Source organism: Meriones unguiculatus, chromosome 16 (assembly GCF_030254825.1).
Source record: "Meriones unguiculatus strain TT.TT164.6M chromosome 16, Bangor_MerUng_6.1, whole genome shotgun sequence".
Lineage (NCBI taxonomy): Eukaryota > Metazoa > Chordata > Mammalia > Rodentia > Muridae > Meriones > Meriones unguiculatus.
In genome coordinates this window covers 4,315,216-4,335,229 of record NC_083363.1, presented here as the reverse complement: position 1 = coordinate 4,335,229, position 20,014 = coordinate 4,315,216, and the positions used below count along the sequence as shown (strand labels likewise).

At 55.8% G+C, this 20,014-nt stretch overlaps 1 protein-coding gene across 2 annotated transcripts in view; it reads right to left on the bottom strand.

Annotated features, from left to right (window-relative positions):
• The window catches only part of Ppard (peroxisome proliferator activated receptor delta), a 63,753-nt gene that overhangs the window by 12,069 nt on the left and 31,670 nt on the right, over nt 1-20,014 (bottom strand). The window contains exons 1-2 of one of the 2 annotated variants that reach the window (XM_021630143.2): nt 9,246-9,510; nt 1,725-1,931 (exon numbers count right to left, since the gene is read on the bottom strand). In XM_021630143.2, coding sequence (XP_021485818.1) covers nt 1,725-1,851 — 127 coding nt within the window. In that variant the 5' untranslated portion in view covers nt 1,852-1,931; nt 9,246-9,510. Of the gene's footprint in view, nt 1-1,724; nt 1,932-9,245; nt 9,511-20,014 lie in introns of those variants that run through there. The other variant, XM_021630150.2, reaches the window with a different exon arrangement.

The following is a 20,014-nucleotide window of genomic DNA, read 5'->3' as shown; positions in this document are numbered from 1 at the left end:
ACTGCTCACACTGGGAACACTATTCCAGCTCTCTGCTAGGGCCGGTCTCCTGGGCCAGCGGCTCTGACAGCTGTCATCAGTCCACTTGCCAGGCTGCCCCTACCCGGTGCCCTGTGTGCCCCCACAGTCAGGGCTGCTCCAGGTGTCCTGCCACACCCAGCCGCTCCGGCGGCTGCACTTTGGCTGGCACGTGAACATTACGACCTGAGTAATGGCTTGTGGTCGGAAATCACTTGCTCTCGGTGTGTGTGTGAAAACCCCAGGACAGGACACTTCCTGCCCAGACCCAGATATGGGGACAAAGTTACCAGGGCAGGCAGCCAGGCCAGACCCCGTACCCTTCTCCTCCCTGTTCAGACCGTGTCCTCAGCATCTCATGACCCTGGCACACTGCCAGGCCCCAGTCCCTTCCCTCTGACCCCCCACCCCTCGGCAAGGTCTCTATGTAAACCAGGCTGGCCTCAAACTCACAGAACTCCTCCTCCCTCTGCCTCCTGATGCACTCGCTGGCCCTCTCTGGTCCTCTCCTGAGCTAAAAGCAGCTGTAGCACTGAGTGAACTCTGACCCCTGAAGCCCCTACTCTCTTCTGAGAATGCTTAGCTCCCTGTCACAGCTGCTACCTCTAACACACCAAAGCATGGGCTCTGGGCCCTCACACCACACCATGACCACTGGGGGGATGTGGGTAGATCAGTAGGACTGGCACGGTCCTTCTGCCCCGCCAATCCTGAGCTCTGAAGAGGGAAAGCCTTGCTTTGTAGGTTTCAGGTGGCATGGCTCAAGGACTTGCTCTCTTCTTGGCTGCAGGCCCAGGCAAAAGCTCGTCCTATCCCACAGCCCTGCTACCTCAGACACGGGAGGCCCGAGACTACCCCCCTGGAGTGGCCTATCCAGCTGGAAGCAGCAGGAAGCCAGGTCTTAAGAGAGCCCATCCCTCCTGACTGCCAGGCTGTCTGTGGGCAGGGGCCAGGGTCATCAGGATTCGCTGCTGACCAAGGCAGCCAGAGGAGGAAGGGCTGGGAGGGACAGCGGTGGGCCTGGGCAAGCAGGAAAAGCCAGGGCTGAGGGGCACCGCGTGTAGGCTGGCCATGGTGCCATGATGGCCAGATGACAGGGCTGTGCCACCATCGGAGAAGAACGTCACCACTGCTACCATCAGAGGGTCAATGCAGTGACGCAGCAAGTGGAAAGAGCCAGCTGAAACCTGATGCTCAAAAGTGGCCCGAGTCACAGGTGCCCACTTGGCATTCACGCTCAGTCACGGCCAAGCACAGGGTTAGTGCCAGGTCTCCTGGGTCAAGTGGTCCCTGACGACCGCAGGCATGCCTCACAGTTCCCACTGAAGTCAGGCCCGGCGATGCCCCTCCGAGGTGGAGAGCCTGCCTAGCAAGGGCAGGCTCTGAGTCCGATCCCTAGAACCAAAAGCCTGTTCCTAAACGCGGCCCGGGCAGGTGTGTGCAAGGGCGTCGGAGACGCTCGCTGGGTATAAGTGACGAGGTGACGACATGTCCTGCACGTGCCCTCCGGCTTCCCGTAAAAGCCCATCTACCTCACTGCCGTTCCTGTGCTTTTCAAGAAGGACTGCGATTTCCCAGCACCCGCCCCCCAGCTGGTGACTGGCACGGCAGCACCCCAGACCCTGGCATCGGTCGCTGGCACTCTGCTTCTTGGCACCCCAGGCTGTTCACAGGACCCCGGCCCGGCCCCTCAGCCTCCTTCGTACCTGTGCAGCTGCTGGAAGGAAGCGCGTGCTCTGGTCCCCCGTTGAGCTGCGGGGCTCCTTCAGCCGTGGCCACTTCCTCTTTCTCCTCTTCCCGGGCCTCAGGGCTCTCCTCCTGTGGCTGCTCCATGACTGACCCCCACTCGGCGTGGCGCCTGCAGGCCTGGTCATAGCTCTGACACCATCTGGGTCTGAGCGAAAATGGACCGCCTGGGCAGGGAGAGAGGTTACAGGTCAGGGGAGGGGGCAGTGGGCACAGGCACCCTGCAGGGCCACTGTCAGGCACAATGCTGCTCCCTCGCCCTCTTAGGTCCCTGCAGAGCTAGGGTTACGCGTCTTGAACCGCAAGCCCCCTGCCGCCTGCCCCCTGCCCTGCCTGGCTCTCGGGGCAGGCTGGCAGGGTTGAGAGCAACTTTCAATACCCGGGTGACGCTCTGTTGTACCATCTTTCCTTGTTTCCCTGCTCTCTAAGCCTCCCTAAATTGCCTGATCAATAGGACGATCCCAATTCTCCACATCGCAGCCCACACCCCACCCAGCACCGTGGCTAAGGCTGCAGCTGACCAGAGCCACTGTTCTGAGGGGCGTCCTGTCCCGTCTGGGTCATGGTAGGAAACAGCTCTGTGCTCTGGCTGTGCTGACTCCCACGGGCCAGCAGCCCTGAAGAGATGTGTTCTCCCCGGGTCCTTCCAGGAGGGGCTATGTGCTGGCCAGTTTTATGTAAACTTGACACAGGCTAGTGTCTGAAAGGAGGAGACCTCAGTTGAGAAAATGATCCATAAAATCCAGCTGTGGGCGTTTTCTTAACTAGTGATCAACTGGGAGGGCCCAGCGCATTGTGGGTGGGGCTACCCCTGGGCTGGTGGTCCTGGGGACTGTAAGCAAGCCTCGAGGAGCAGGCCAGTAAGCAGCGCCCTCCCTGGCCTCTGCATCGGCTCCTGCCTCCAGGTTCCTGCCCTGCCTGAGTTCCTGTCCTGACTTCAATGGTGAACAGTGCCAGCAGAATAAACCCTTTCCTCCCCAGGTTGATTCTGGTCACGGATTTCCTCACAGCCATAGTGACCCTAGCTAGGACAGGCTGCCAGCCATACCAGAATGTGACTCCCACGTTCATCAGATTTAAAATAAAGTTCCCTCAAGCGCTGCTCTGGAAGTGGCGGCTGTGCACAGACCACCCACAGGGAGCAGCAGGCGCACCTGTGCCCTTGAAAGCTCAGGGGAAGGCCCAGTTCAGGGCCTGAGCTCAAGGCTGCACCTTCCTTGGGCTCAGTCCACAGGCAGCTCAGCTGCATCCCATGCCAACAGGAATTCCCTCTTCCCAGGAGGCTCCGGCTTCGGGACCTGTGCCTGTCTACCCAACCGGAGGCCCCCTGAGATTCGGCTCGTCCCTCAGCCCATTCTAGGCCCACCAACTCGACTACAGAATGGACGAAAAACTTTCAGAAACCCCGGGCGGCATCAGGGCTGGTGATGACTCCAGGGCTGGCTTTGGAGAGCACCTTTATTCTTTGTTCGTTTTGTGAAACAGGACCTCACTATGTAGCCAGGCTGTCCTGGAATTCCCCACGTAGACCAGGCTAGCCTAGAACTTAAAAAGAGCCGCCTGCCTTTGCCCTTAACTGTGGGATTAATGGTGTGCTCGCTGGGCGGGGCAACCAGCTTGACAACAGCTTCCCGCAAAGCACCTCTCGCCCACGTTCCTCCCTCCTCACACTGAGCCCTGCCAGCCCGCCCGAGGCCTTCCCCCGCCTGGACTGCAACCGGCGTCTCGAGCTGTCCTCAGAGCAGCTGGGCACGCAGCCCTGAAGCCGAAGTGCTGCAGAGCCCAAAGGTTCCTGAGAAGTCAGGGAAGGGTGTGAGCAGCTCCTCAAAGGACACACACACACCACATACACACACACACACACCACATACACACACCACACACACACCACACACACACATACATACACCCGCCCCACACCACATACACACACACACACCACATACACACACACACACCACATACATACACCCGCCCCACACCACATACACACACACACACCACATACACACACACACACACCACATACACACACCACACACACACACCACACACACACACATACATACACCCGCCCCACACCACATACACACACACACACCACATACACACACACACACACCACATACACACACCACACACACACACCACACACACACATACATACACCCGCCCCACACCACATACACACACCACACACACACACCACATACACACACCACATACACACACACCACACACACACACCACACACACACACACACACACACCACACACACACACACACACACACCACACACACACACACACCACACACACACACCACACACACACACCACATACACACACCACACACACACACACACATACACACCCCCCACATACACACACACACACACCACATACACACATACATCACAGACACATAGACGCACACACACACACACCCACACATACCCCACATACACACACACACACACCCACACATACCCCACATACACACACACACACACCACATACACACATACATCACAGACACATAGACGCACACACACTGAGCCATGGGACCTGAGAACGCACGAACATGGAAGCTGCCCCACATCTACCCCAAGACAAAGCACGAAAGCACCAGAGATCCAAAACTAAGGCCTTGATGTGAAGGGCACGGGGTGTAGCCCAGTGGGTAGAGCGCTGGCCTCTCCTATACACAGGCCTCCAGGTTTGGTCCTCAGCACGTATTAACCAGGTGTGGGGGTGCACGGCTGTAACCCCAGCACGCGGGGGTGGGGGCAGGAGGCTCAGAAGCTCAGGGTTATCCCCAGCTACACAGAGGCCAGCCTGGGCTACAGGAAACCCTATCAAAACAACAAAAGCCCTCATAAAGTACAAGAAAGCCATCTTATGTGACTAAGATGGGGCCTGACAATAAAACCATAAAAGCTTTATGGGCGTCGAGATTACAGGTAGAAGATTAACAGACTGAATTATGTAAAAGTTCTACACAGTTAAAGGAAACTTTAGGAAAAACATTAAACGCCAGCCCGGTTGCTGGAGCGCCTCTTGGGCATTCAGCCAGCCCTGGTGTGCTCCCACAGATAGGGTATGGCGGCCCAGCTCGTGGTCGGGAGCGCAGGGCGGAGGACCAGGAGTTCCAGGGTTAGCCTGACTATAGAGCAAGTTTGAGGCCAGCCTAGGCCACTCTGCCTTAAAAACCAAACCCAGCCAACCAACCAGACAAGAAGCAGAGTTAAATTACTAAGTTCTCTAAGATAGCCCATAAGTTCCTTCCTAAGGACTAGTGACCTCTGCAAGCCCGTGTGGTGGCCAGACCAGCAGCCACTGCAGGGAGGCCAGCCTTGTCCACACAGCGGGCTCTAAGGCAGCCAGGGCTACACAATCAAAGGCGTTCACCACCACACCCGTCTCTGGGGCGGGCTTTATTATTTTTTTCCAAATAAAACACACTAACAGGAGTGGCTGTGGACCCACGGTAGAGCCTGGACACGCGTATGTGAAAAGCTGGGTTCAACCCTCAGTCCCCCAGAAGGCGGCACACTGGACCATCTATTATTAACTCCACAGAATGAGACTAAGACCGTTACCACAAATTTTGAGGGAAATCTGAAGTGAGCTTTGTTAAGTACTGGCCATGGCCACAGCTGGTTTGGCCTTCACATTATCTAAGGACACGCACACACACTTTGCCCAGACCCCACTTGCAGGCTTGTCCACAGTCAAGCTTCCCATAGGTGGGGGGCAGTAAGTGCTGAGCAAGGCCATCCTCCCGTGATCTGACTGGTGGGGCGGCCTAACAGGGCTCCGATGGCCACGGGCGATGGCTGTGGACTGACCCGGGAAGCATCACTATCAGGGTGACAGAGCTGGGCAAGATGAAATAAGGGAGAGGAGAAAGCCAGCCCAACCGTCATTCACCCTGACCTCCCACCCCGACCCCACTTCCTGGCTCCCGCGGAGAAATGAGCCCTCCGAAGCTGTGACCAACTGTGACCAATGTAAGGAATTCCTCCCTTCAGAGTGTTCTCTTGAATATTCTGGTCAGAAACACAGAGAGAGTGCTAATTAACATGGCTATCGTTTCTACAAACAATCAGCATCAGGATAAAATAAAAAGCAATGCTAACAGTGATGTGAAGAGGGAACACTCAGCCTTCAGCTCTGAAGTCCCTACTTCAGAGGTCAGCTGGAGATGGTGACTGTAAAATTCACGTGACTCCTGGGATGCAAGAACAGAGTGGAGGAGGCTCGCACCGCCCTGGCTGGGGGCTGGGGAGACGCTCAGCGACCACAGCACTTGCCGCCAAGCCCGAACACCCTTGCTGACCGGGACAGACAAGGACGGTGACATGGAGACATTCCCATGCAGTGAGCCTCCTTGCACAGAAAGAAGACACACACAGACCGTACTGAGCCGTTTCAGCTACAGAGATGTCTATCCATCTCACTCGAGGAGGAGCTGGGTTAGGGGCACGCAGGGCATGGCATGTGTACGGAGCCTTTCTTTGGCAGGACGCTCACTTGGAATGCTTGCTGATTGCTTTAAAGCATGCCGTAGCAGGGCCTGGAGAGATGGCTTCGTGGCTGAGAGTTCCCCGCTGCTCGTGCAGAGGACCTGGGTTCTAGTGTGCTGGCAGCTCACAACGGTCTGTAACTCCAGTGCTAGGGGCTCTGACGCCCTCTTCTGGACTCCACATGCTGCACAGATGTGCATGCCGGCAAAAAACACCCATACACATAAAATAAAACTTAAAACATAATTTTCCCTAAGACCAGGACCACTGGACCACTGGGCACCCATGGCACTGCCCTGGTGCTCCTGGCCCCATCCCTGCTCCCCTACTGGACTGTCCCTGGCACTTGTTCACCCACACTGCTCTGCAGGGCTCAGAAGCTCTGCTTGCCATGGACAGCTCTTTAGGGACCAATGCCGGGTCCCTCACCCCAAGTCTCAAACCTAGAAAAGAACAGGAGCATGGAGATGCTCAGAGCTGTGCCCCCTTCCCCGAATGTGGTCCTCTGCAGGGCAGCCAGCTGTCCCTCCCACGTGTATCCCCAAACCCCTCACTGTTTCTGTTGGGCTGAGTCTTCCCAAGGCCAGCAGTGTGTGGGGAGGGGCATCCCTGCTCGCTGCAGTTGGTACTGGACGTGACCCCAGCAATGACATGAACAGTGACCTCCTGAATACGGGATCCTTCCCAGAGCGCTGCGTGTGTCTGCTTCCTGCCTGGAGAGACATGGTGGGAGCCGGAGGAGACAGGCCACGAGGTAGGCTGGAGCTACAAGGCGCCTGGCTGCTGCAGAAATGACCTTGCTGCCAGATAGCAAGCACCAAAGGTCATCATGCTGCACATGACAGCTCGGGGACAGGAAGGCCACGGTGGGGTGAGGGAGAGAGCCTGCGGGGTCGGTGGCTCCCGTGCAGAGCACAGGCAACGGGGCTCCCGGGGTGGCTGGGGAGGCGTGAGGAGGACAAGAATGGGAAAAGAAACCTGTTGTTTGGTTGAGCAGGAGGGCAAGGGGAGCAGCAGGAGGATTTGGGGCTCCCTGGGCAGGGGTAACAAGAGTCCTCTTGTTCATATAACTGACCCTGCATTTCTTTGTAGGTCCCTCCTGCCCTCTGCTCTTGGGGGCTGGGGGACAGGCTTCCTGCTCAGGACTGCATCCCAGGGGCCCTTTTGTACCCAGGAACTGTGACGGGTGACACACGGGCTGTGCTCGGTCCTCATGAGCCCTGCAGCAATGCCCCCCGGACAGAGGAAGAAGCGGTGAGAGGCCCCAGCCTCAGAACCTGACAGGACAAGGTGGAAGACACAGAGCTTGGGAGCTGACGAGCCCTGCGCCAGCCAGATCGCCTGGACCCAGCCCTCAGCCCCAGCTCAGCCTCTGTCTGGCTGCTAGGAGGGAGGATTTTCTCCTAACAGCAGGAAGGCTGCTGTTTTTAGCGTGCCCATGGATCCTCTTCAGACTTACGATCAGGACCTGGAACATCAGCCCACGCCAACGTCCCTCCCTGGCCAGAGCTGTCTCTTTGGTGCTGGCTGGGGCGGGGGCGCTACCCAGTTGTTCTGAAACCCGCACGCATTCCTTAGGCTGTTTCCCATGCAGCTCTAACTGCCAAGCTGCGGTCCGTCCACCTCCGTGTTCTGCCAGGAGGACAGACCTGCCCCTGCCATCCGCCAGCCACCCTGCCCGGCACCCCGGCTCTGTTCCGCTCCAGCAGCTGGGAGACACCTTCAGTTGGCTTTTCCAAGACTGTTGCCACCTGACCTGGCAGGAGCCTGCTCTCTTTTTCCCTTCTTCAGTCCTGTCCAGACTGGACACTCATGGCGGCTCCCAGCAGTGATGTAGGACCACAAAGCCCTTGAGCAGGAGTTTGCCTACTAGAGGCGCTGCAGCCTCGAAGTCCTTGGCAGGTCAGGGCCCTACATGCAGCCACGAGGAGAAGCAAGGGGTTTCCAGCCCAATCAGTCCCCGGACTGCTCTGATTCTGGGCTGTGAACACGTTTTCGTACACCCAGGCTCCCGCCCAGAAGAGGGCAGGTGCGCGGTTAGCAAGCCCCACAAACCTCTCCCTGGCCAGGGCGATCGTGCAGGCAGAGGCCGATGTGGGAGCCTGACCCCATGACCCCCACCTCTAGGGAAGACTGGCACACAGCTGAAGGTGACCGCCGGCCCCTGCGAGCCGGTGAGGTCAGCTAAGGAAGCCCCGGTGCTCTTCCTGGTATCTCCCTGATGGCCAAGCCGGCTGTGCGCCCTGCCCGGGGCGTTATCAGCATGGCAGGGGCCGTCAGGGCCCCTTCACACCTTAGACGGCCTTCTCGCTGCCTCCATCACCATGTCACCGGCTCCCAATCTCCCAGGGGACCTCGGTGGGTGACCCTCTTACAACTACCCCAAGAGCCACGTGCTACCCTCCCCATTTAACAGAGGAAATGGTAGTGTTCCAAAACACACGCGCGCACACACACACACACACACACACACACACACACACACACACACACGAGACAGAGGGGGAGGAGTGGAGCGAGGGAGGGACCAGGAACAGGGTCATATAATGGCTACAGGAACATGCGTTGAGCCTGGGCAGGAAGGCTCCGCTCCGGTCTTCCGTGTACTGCTGGCTCACGAATGCACCAGGAGCCAGCATCTCCCTGACCTGGTGGCAGAATCCTGAGCGCTGGAATCTCCTCTCAGCCAGAGGGGAGCCCTCCCTCCCCTGACTCCCGTGTGGCTGCAAGCCCTCAGCTGAATCTGTCACGAGAGCTTGCCACCGGTCCCCTGCCACAAAGCACCAGGTCACAGCTGAAGGTCCCCGAGAGTCTTTCTCTAGTCTCATCTTCCTGCTCTGTCCCCTACACTCCACCGTCATGCTCAGGCCGCAGTGGCTCAGGCTGGCACTGGGTGCTCTGGCTCTCCTTCCAGGAAGCCGGCCTGGGCTAGCACCGCTCCACCCTGCTTACCTCAGTCCTGACTCCGGATCTGCAAGGTGTGCCGGCTGCCCTGGCTCTGGCATCACACCCCGGAGTGTCCTCTGTTCTGCTGGGGTGGGTTCCCAGTGCCTGGCACAGTGCCGTTTAGTGAGTGTTCAACGGGCACTTGGTGAATGGGTAAGCACCCTGAGAGCCTTGGCCCGCAGTACTTGCCAAGGGATCGCTTTCCTTATGTCCCTGTCATTCATATCTGATGCCTTTAAAAGCTAAGTCTACCAGGCTTAAGTCAGTCCTGGATCTGTCTCTCCCCATCCCAGTCTGAGATGGCACTCACTTCTGCCACGTTCTGGGACACTAAAGTCAACACAGTGAGGTCCAAAAAGCAGGCCGCAACAAGATGGGCTTGCAGGCGGGGCCACCGCATGTACGGCTGCTCTGAGCATCGCTGCCGTTGGTCTTCGGGACACTCAGCAGGGCAAGGCTCTAACGTTCTCCCGCTCCTACCTCCTGACCATCACAGGAGCCCTGCAGGGCGCTCACTGCTTGCTCAATACCCACCCTGAAAAGGGGCAAAGTGGAAGCAGAAAAAAGTGTCCTGGGGAAGAGCACAGCTCTGGGCTTCTTTGCTGATGGATAGCCCGGGCTTTCCTCCAGCCCTATCCTCTGCCATTGTTCCCAGCCCGCTTCCTCCTTGCCCACTGCAGGGGCGTGAGTGTCAGTGTCACTGAGGCAGAGGTTGCCCCACAGCCCTGAGGAGTGGTTTGGGACCAGCAGGGCGCGGGGAGACTAGGAGGAAGGCCCTGGATGCCCGTCCCGAGCTTTGCCGGTAATCAGTAATCTGTGTGCTGACCCAGTGACCCAATTTACTGGGCCAGCGACTCCGAGGTACTCGCAGCTTCTCATTTGCCAATTCAGGTCACCCCACCTCCTCAGAACACCTAAGGCCAGGGTGGATTCACCCTAGCGGGTACCTCCGGTCAATCCCCCAAAGTGTCAGAGACAGCAGGAGCCAGACAGCATGACCGGCAGAACCTGCCCCTTGGATTTCTAGTTCTGCCCTGAGCACCCAACCACAGAATGTTCTGGAAAGAGAGCAGAGGGAATACAGGGGCCTCGGGTGGGCCGTCCAGCTGCCTGTGGCAGGGAGGGTGGGCCTGGCTCTCAGCAGCCCTGGACTCTGGCAAGCAAGGGGTAATGCAATGCCCACCCCTGCAACTGTAGCAAAATGGAAACGGTTCTAAAATGTTATTTCACAAACAAGAAATGTGACTTGTGTGAGAGCTTGTGCACAGAAACAAGTAAGCCTGGTAGAGAGCATTCTGTAGTTCCAGCTAAGGCTGAGGCAGGAGGATTGCCGTTCAAGGCCAGCCTGGGCTACTCTGTGAGACCTTGTCTTCGCCAAAGAGTGGGTGCAGCTAGATGGCTTGGGTATAAAGGTGCTTTGCCACCAAGCCTGAGGATCTGAATCCCAACTCCTGGCTCCAGGCAGTGGAGGGAGAGAGTGGGTTCCTGTGGGCTAGCACCTGATTTCCGCATGAATGCAGAAGTAATGCCGTGAACTGGACATGTGCACACACACACACACACACACACACACACAGAAATAAACAAATGAAAAAAAACTACGCCAGGAAGACAGCTTTACGAGGGCTTGCCATGCACTCACAAGGACCTGAGTTCAATTCCCAGGGGCCATGCGGGAGAGCCAGGAGCAGTGGTGCACACTTGTGATGGTGGAGTGTGGGGCCGAGGCTGAGGCGGCGCACACAGGCAGATGCCTGGCACTTGCTGGCCTAAGATGCGGGTCGGTGAGGGAGCCCACCTCAGACCCCAGGTGGACAGTATCTGAGGGACGACAGCCAGGCATGACCTGTGGCTCCACACTGAAGTGGACACGTGTGTGCACGCAGAGACAGCTGGAAACCCACAATCCACTCACGTCACTAGAAAGCACTTGTGTTTTCTTTGTCTCTGTTGAGACAGGGTCTCACCACATAGCCCTGGCTGGGCTCGAAACCACTATGTAGACTAGGCTGGCTTTGAACTCACAGAGATCCACCTGTCTCTCACTCCAAGTGCTATAGGGCTAACGGTGTGTGCCACCATGCCTGGCTTGTCTTCTGGATCATATTTTTGTGTTTAAGTTTCCTTTGGGGAGCATGGAGTGCTTTTTATGCTGAGGGAGGATGGGAGGACGGGAGGACGGGAGGACGGGAGGACTGCTGAGCTGAACGGTAGGAAAGCCTGCCCAGATTCTGAAAAGACTCTGGACTCTGACAGTGGTTCTAAGCAAAGGTCTTCAGCAGAGGCCTCCTGCAAGGCCCTGCTGCCCTGTCCACCAGGGCCTCGGACCTATGTCAGCCAATGTCCACACTGTCCCTCTGCCCTCCTCCCAACCCCTGCCAGTGGCTGCCATCTGCTGCCAATTCACTCATTCAACAAATATTTGCTAAGTACATTAGTCAAGAAGCTGACACAATACTGAACGGTAACTGACGGCCATATCTCTCTGGAGGACTGACATCAGGAACCCTGGGAGGGAGGGCTTGTGATGGATGTACAGGACACACAGGACTCCTGCGAGGGGAGCAGATGCAAAGAGAAGTGGACAGGGACCAATGGACAGAGAAGGGCCGTGGCCGCAGCCAGGAGGGCTCCAGGTATAGACGGTGAATCACGTCAGGAGGGAGGGTCGTCAACATGGGGAAAACTGGGAGCCCGGGAGGACTCTGAAGGTCCAGCGTTGCCGGAAAACAAACAAACAATCAAACCTCCCTTCCAAGGCCCCAAAGGATGTTAGTTAGGCAGGGAGGCTAGGTGAACCCAGCCGGAGGTGGTGGGAGGGAGCACCTGCAGAGCCTGGCCTGCTCTGGGAAGCAGGTGCCTACCCTTTCTTGGAAAGATCCAGGCTGAGTTGTCCAAGGACGGCCAACACAGAGGCCTATGCTTCCGAAGCCTGCTCTGAGACAGCACTGACCATTCAGTGATCTCCAGGAAGCCCCGCCCACGCTCCGGTGTGCTCCCGCGCCTCCTCTGACGACCATGTGCAGTAACTGGCATGAACAGCTACAGACCTGGGTCTGACAGCTCCATGTGGTGTCTAAGGGACCCCAGGGCTAAGAACCGGCAGCCCAACCTTCTGGCCAGCAGCACTGCTCTGGAGTTCTACGGTCACCAAGGACTGTCTCGACACTATCATCACTTTTCTTCCCAAACCACTAAGACTAGGCAAGCCTTTCAAGTTCTCCCAGTGCCGCCCCTTAGCCGCTGGAGGAGGGTCTGTGCACTGTTTTTAGATGCTGATTTCAGTGCCCAGAGATCAGGTTACCGCCCTGCCACGGGCATTGTTACGTCTGTTGAACCATCTCCTGTATCTACCTGATGGAAGGACTGATTCCTAATTATCCCTGCTTGTTTAGTAAAGTTGCTGACAGCCTGGGCTGGAAAGACCTCGAGGAGAGTAGAAGGGTGAGGATGGAGATGGAGACAGGAGATTGCCATGGGTAACCAGAATCATGACACCAAGAGCAGCTTGCTTTGGGGACTTTCCTGATGGAGCAGAAGCAGCCCAAATGGCACGTGTGCAAATATTTGGGATTTCGGATGAGAAGCAACAGGCGGGCTGATACCTGCCCAGCTCTAGTGCTTTAAGACTTATTATAAATCTAAGAAGTTTCTATTTGGAAAATAGCTGGTTTATGAATAACTGCTGCCATACTATTTCCTGTATTAATATATACAGATAACTAATTCACTTTACAATGATCTCATCTAACCAGCCCACCTTGCCCGGCAGGCAGGACTGACTCAATGCTCAGCACTGACAACCCAGTATTTCACTTTATCACTATGATCCCTGTCTGGGGAAATCCTGTCGCTCTCTGTCAGGAGTAGGAGATGAGAACCCAGCCAAGGGGAGGGCATGAAAATGACCCTAGAGACAGGGTAATAGACGCAGCGAGGAGGCAGGCAGGTGATCAGGGCTGACAGGCTTCTGACCCTCGATGGGGGAAAGGAGCCACAAGAAATGGCACAGCTGTGATGTGGCCACCCATATCTATCCGGAGGACTATGGCTACCAAATTTGAGCTTGGCCTGGAAACACTAGCCCTTGTGATGGACAATTTAATTCCCTGTGCAGGAAAACACACAGGTGCCGGCTCCATATTTACAGTGCTGAGAAACCATCAAAGAACCATTGCCAGTAGAGGAATGGTCAGATAAACAGCATGTGCAGAAAAATGGAGTATCACTCAGCCACAAAACATGCTTTCTCAACATACCTAAATGAAGACATTTAACAGAATATAAACATCAAGCTGTCGATGGACCCCCAAATGGCTAGAGGATGGAAGGAAGTGTCCAGGTTCCCACGGGCGGGGCTAGGTAATTCTGTAAGGAGCACAGCACTGTCCCCAATGTTACGCGTGCACCACGTGACACAGGGCTGGACCCTCTTCACTTTCCCTTCACTCAGCTCCTAGAGTCACCTCTGTGGTGACACATCTGTGTGCCTCCTGGCTGGTCTAGATCATCCTGCCCAGGGCTTATTTGCTGTCTCACCTCCTTCAGGCCCTTCTCTCAAAGGTCACCAGTTCAGTGAGCCACCCTCAAGGACCTGCAGCCAGAGTTCCTCAGTCTTCTGGAGTCTGCTCACAGTGATTCACCTATCCAAGCCGCACTTGTCTCTTCCCTAAAGAATGTAAGTCCCGGGGCTGAAGGGACAGGTCAGCAGTTGAGAGCACTGGCTGCTCTTGCAGAGGAGCTGGGTTCGAGTCCCAGCACCCACATGGCGGTTCCCAGCTGTGATCCCAGCTCCGGGGGATCTGATGCTGCCTTCTGACCTCTATGGGCACCACGCGCATTTGGTGATTCTGCAACTCACTCGTAGAATGAGAAGAACCCACGGCCAGTAACTGCTCAAGGAGAACCCAGCCAAATGGGCAGCAAGTGGTAATCAGGAAGAACACGTCAGAGCTGGAGAGACTTGGTCCTCAGCATCCACACTGGGTGGCTCACAAATCTCTGACTTCAGCTCCATTATCTAAGGCCCTTTTCTGAGGGTTCCTGCACACACACACACACACACACACACACACACACACACACACACAATTTCAAAATAGTAAATGAAGGCCATGGTTTGGTGCCCAGGCTGAAGCAGCGGCATTCATTTCTCCCTGGTCTGTCTCTCGCCCACCAGAATCTTCTTTCTCTGGAGACCAGCGGTTCCCAGCCTCCTAACGCTGTTTAACACAGTTCCTTATGTTGTCTGAGCCCCAACCACGTAATCATTTTTGTTGCTACTTCATAACTGTAATTTTGCTAGTGCTATGAATCATAATGTAAATATCTGATATATGACCCCCGAAGGGGTCACGACCCACATCTGGGTTATTCTAGATCCTGAGGACCCCTGATTGCCAGGATAACAGGAAACTGGTGCTGAGTTCACTCGGGGAGACACAGGCCCCAGAGGCTGAGGGTGCTGCTTGTAACCCTTCAGCTCCAAATGCTCGGCCTGAGCAGAGCATCAAGTACCGCTCCACAGGGGAGGCCCGTCAGGAGGGCAGGTGGTGGCAAATCCTTAGCTGCCCTGAAGCTCTGGGTTCCCAGGGTGGAGAGAAAGCCAGCACCTGCTACATAAGTGAGAGAGAAGGCAGGGCAGACGCTGGGTCCCCGCTGGAGGCCTCAGAGAAGGTTCAAGGTCAAAGAGAGCTGGGCCATCCAGGATAATTCTGAGAATATGTCCTCATTATAGAAAAGAGTTGAGTTCAGAGAAGAAAATAAAGCCATGAATGTACAGATAGTTTTTGTTTATTTTGTTTTGTTTTTTGAGACAGGGTTTTGCTGTGTAGCCTTGGCTGTCCCGGACTTGCTTTATAGACCAGGCTGGCCTCGAATTCACAGATCCACCTGCCTCTGCCTCCCAAGTGCCAGGCCTGTGCTACCATGCCTGGCCTAAACAGATGGTTTTTAATGAAGACTGTTGGGAGCGTGGTCTAGGCACACAAGATTCCAGCTTAGAAGAGGGAGGGAGAAGGAAAAGGGCACATGCCTACCCACCCTCCGCTGCAGTCGGACCATCAGCGACAGGTGACCAGTACTGACAGTCACAGTGCCCACCTGGCTCCAACATATCATGCTAAACAACAAAATGGAGTCACTTACGCTAAAGTGTCACCTCCTAAGCCACCCTAGCTGTTATCTGGCCTTTCCAGGAATCAGGAGCAAGACAGTAGTCCAATTTCCCAAACAAGTCTCCATTGGCTTCATAAGTTCTGGTTTTATTTACTTACTATTATTTGTATTACTGGAATTTGGCTCCAGGGCCTTGTACTCGTTAGGCAAACAGTCTCTCTTTGCTTTAATCTTTACAAAGAAGTAACCTGAAACAACCAGTGCTAAACTTTGTTTTTGAGATGGGTCTTGTGTTGCTCAAGCTGCCTTCAAACTCAGTATGAAGCTAAGAGTGACCTTGAGCTCCATGTCCTCCAGTCCAGATGCTAAGTCCGCCGGTGTACACCATGTCCACTCTTACACATTTACACACTGCTAGAGATCAACGCCAAAGCTTCTTACATTCTCCAGGCAAGGACCCCAGCGGGCAAGGACCCCAGCGGCTCAGCCTCACCTCTAGCCACAATGGACTCTTTTCCTATTGTTTGGTCTTTCTACCTTCTGAGAAAATAACTTTGATTTGTTTTTTGGTTTTGATTAGACTAGGTCTGGCTGGCTTAAAACTCTCTGCGTAGACCAGGCTGGGCTCGAACACACAGAGACCCACCTGCCTCTGCCTCCTGGGTGCTGGGATTAAGGACACTGGCCACCGTACCCAGCTGAGCAAAGAAACTTTGAAATTAGTGTCATGCTTTAAGAAAGGCCAGTTTCTGTCCAGCCAGGCTGTCTATCTGTCCGCTGGGATAGCCAGGTCATCTGTACCCGGAGTGTCCCAGATTGCCGACTCACAAAGCTAATGAGGGTCTCTAAACGCTGGCAGCAACTCATCATTCACAGACGAGAAAGGCAGAGCCCTGAAGGGAGACCACGGGTCGGGCAGGGACAAAGAACCAATCTACCGTGAGGACAGCAGCTTGCAGCCCTCTCGACTCCAGGCCTGAAATCTACGACTACAAGATCCTTCCGTACCCTGACCAAATGGACTCTCCGCCATCCTTGGCCCTGTCCTGCTTGTCGTCTGGTCACACAGTGGAATTCTACTCAGACATTAAGAATGGAACTGGGAAACCTTATAGGAGGTAACCCGGACTCAGACAGACACACACTGTGTGTTCTCTCTCAGAGCGGGACCTTCCTTCCGATTTTTATATATGTGCATTTATATGCAGTTTATTCTAAGTAGAGGCCAGGAGACCAGAAAGGGGCCCACGAGGGGAGAGGGGCAGGAGGAAGAGGGGTGGGAAGGTTGACAGAACACATGAGCTGTGAAAGCGGCTGGGGGATGACTGTGAGTCAAGACTGGCATGTGGCAGGCAAGGAGGCGAGGGAGAGCATCAGGTGGGAGAGCAAACGACACTGAGTGTGTAGGAATGTGTCAAAAAAAACGTGTTAGTCTGTGCACTGACTGCACAAATAAAGGTGAATACACTAAAAAATGGGATTGAAAGAAAAAGGATTAAGAAAAAGGGATTTGTCTTTAAAAAGCTCCTAGAGAATGGAAAATTGTTAGGTGCCCTTACTGCACTTCCAGGGCCTGGGCTGGGTTCCCAGCACCCACCCAGGCAGTTCACAACCAGCTGTGACTCCAGGTCCAGGAGATCTGACACCTCCTTTTGCCCTCAAGGGCCCTGCACACATTCATAAGAAAGGCACGCCCCGTGGTGACCCGTGGTGACCCGAGAGGTCAGTCATCAGTGCCCCTGGCCCTGTGCCTGCACAGCCGACGGTAGCTTTCCCATAACTTGTCCAGATGGTGTCTGTGGCCTGTGGCCTGATCGCAGAGTCCTTGAGGGGGCGTTGTTCTCTGCCCTGAACCCTCGGCCTGCTGTGTGCTGAGCCTGTTCTCTACCTGGAGTCCGGTCTTCGTGGCCCACTGAGGGTTCTCTCAGCCCATGCTCCACGTGTGGACTGCCTCTCCCTCCACCCTCTCTGAATCTGAGTAGCAAGCTCCAAACTTCCTCTCAAGCCCAGAAGATACTGTGATACCACCGTCACCTCAGCATCGTGTAGCCTCTACTGGGAAGAGCGCCTTGGTGGAGGCTGTCTGGATTGGGCTAGCCAGTGCGCATGCCTCAGGAGGACTGTCCTGACTGCATTAATGTAGAAGGGGGACCGCCCACTGTGAGTGGTACCATGCCCTTGGCTTGGGTCTTGGCTTGTGTAAGAGTGAAGCAAGCAAGCAAGCCCTGGGCATGTGGGCATTCTAGGCACCTGTGCGTCCATCCGTTCTCTCTTTGCTCTTGACTGTGCACCACCTGCTTCAAGTTCCTGCCTTGATTTCCCCCAAATGATGGGCTATATCCTGGAGTTGTAAGCTGCAGTAGGCCCTTTCTCCCGTAAGGCACACTTCCTCAGGGCATCTTACCACAGCAGCAGGAAGGAAGTAAGGGCTGGTGCATGCGTGCTGCCTGACAGTTCAACAGCTTCATCTCCCACCCGCCTCTAGAGAGGTGTGAAGTCGGCAGGTCAGAGAAGAAAGCCCCAGTGCCGGGCTCTGTAACGGGCAACCAACGAGCCTCTCTGTGGCTCCGGCTGATGTGAAAGCTATTTAACAATTTTAAAGATTTTTTTATGTATGTGTGTGGGTGTGTGCCCATGTGTGCAGGTGCCCGCAGAAGCCCAAAGAAGGCGCTGGGGGTCCCGGGAGCAGCTGTGTGATGTGAGGTGCTGGGAGCTGAAATTGGGTCCTCTGCAAGTGCAGTAAGTGTCTGTAGCCTCTGAGCCATCTCTCCACTCCTGTTTTAATTTTCTGATTTCTTAAAAATCTTATGTCGGCTGAGCACGGCGGTGTGGTAGGTAGTTCGTGGCCAGCCTAGTCTACATAGAGAGCTCCAGGCCAGCCAGTTACATAGTGAGAGCCTGTCTCAAAAAACCAAAGAGAGAGAGTCAGTGTCATAGTCTCATGGAGCTTAGTCTGGCTTGAATTCAAGGACAACACTGAACTCTCGATCCTCTAGTCTCTGCCTCCCAAGCTCTGACATAGGGCCATGCTGACATCGCATGACCCTGCTGACATCATACGGGGATGCTGACATCCTATGGGCATGCTGACATCATACGGGGATGCTGATGTCATATGGCCATGCTGACATCATACGACCATGATGACAGTGGGTGAAGAGGTGAAGCTTGCAGCTCCGCCTGCTAGATGGCTCAGCGGGTTCAGGCACGGTACTTGCCTCCAAGACGGATGACCTGAACCTGATCCACAAAGTGGGAGGGGAGAACTGACTCCTTCCCAGGTTTCCTCTGACATCCACATGTGGGCACAGACACACAGAGACACCAACCAAACAACGAATGTAACAACTCTACAGAAGGCAGCGGCTCAGCTCCCAGGAAGCAGCTGAGGAAGATGCTGAGGAGTAAGGGAGCCTCAGGACACACCAGGTCCCTGAGCGCTTTCAAGCACACACCTCCTGGAGCTTTCTAGTCCCAGATAAGGGCTGCTTCACACAGCTCGAGGAAGCAGGAAGTCCCCAAGGACTTCCTGGTCCCCGAGGAAAGGGAGAAAGAAGTGAGTGAGAGGACAGAGGAGCAGATGGCCTCTCAGTGACCTAAAAAAGCACCCTAGAGATCCAAGCCCGGTCATGTCCAGAGCCTCCCTCACCTGGCGGGAGCCCCCACATGCCCGTTTGGCAGCCCTCAAGCCAGTGAAACCCTGCCCTCTCCCTTGGGGGAGGGAGGAGCAAAGCCAGGAGGAGGGGGTCTGTGGATGTGGCCGAGAAACGCCGGAGCGAGGCTACAAGGACCACACTTGCAAGAACACCCATAGAGCAGCACACCTCACACACCTCAGGTCGCACAGGGCTCCGGTCCCAACCCCACGAACAAGCCAGAACTGGCTCTCACTCAACACCAGGGAAGCTTGCCTCTGTCCACCAGGTGTTAGGCTGGTGACACGGATAACCTGTGGACGCTGCTTCCCTCAGGAGTGCAGGGTCCGAGGTGGCCACCAGCCAGGGAAAGAAATCCCAGCACTTTCCCCAGCCCACACAGTGCGACCTGCTCCTCGCCGGGACTCTCCGGGCTCCTACTCAGGAGCTTTCCTGGAGGCTGGCGAGGGGTGCAGGGCAGGGCAGGCACCCGGGACGCCTGGAGAGCTGACTCTCTCGGTGCTGTGGTGACAGGCCACACAGGACAAGGTGGCCCAGACAAGAAAGGCCACATCCTGACTCGGCCCTAGCCTCTCAACAATAGTGTTGTGGGGAAGGATGTCAGGGAGTGTGAGGGGAGAGTCCTCTCTACTCACCAAGGGCTCGGGAGCACACTGGGGTCTGCTGCAAACGGGAAGAGGGATCTGTGGGCTGCTGGTGGGCCGCCAGCAGAGGCCAGGAGGCCCGGTCCTGGGCTGCTCAGCGCTCAGCCGTCCCAGCCCTCTTTTCTGGCCACCTCCTCCGGAATCTCCACCCAAATCCTGAGGCTACCGGCAGGTGGTACCTCCCCACCCACCATAACCTGCTTGGCCAGGCCCCGTACGCCTTTCCCCACTACTGCTTCCTGCTTCTCTCCCCCTAAGTCTCTAGACGGAGGCAGGGCCTTCCTTTATCTACCTGGGACTGATTCACAGGCCAGCTTGCGGATCCGAGGCCTGACCTTAGCATGGCTCACGGGCTGGT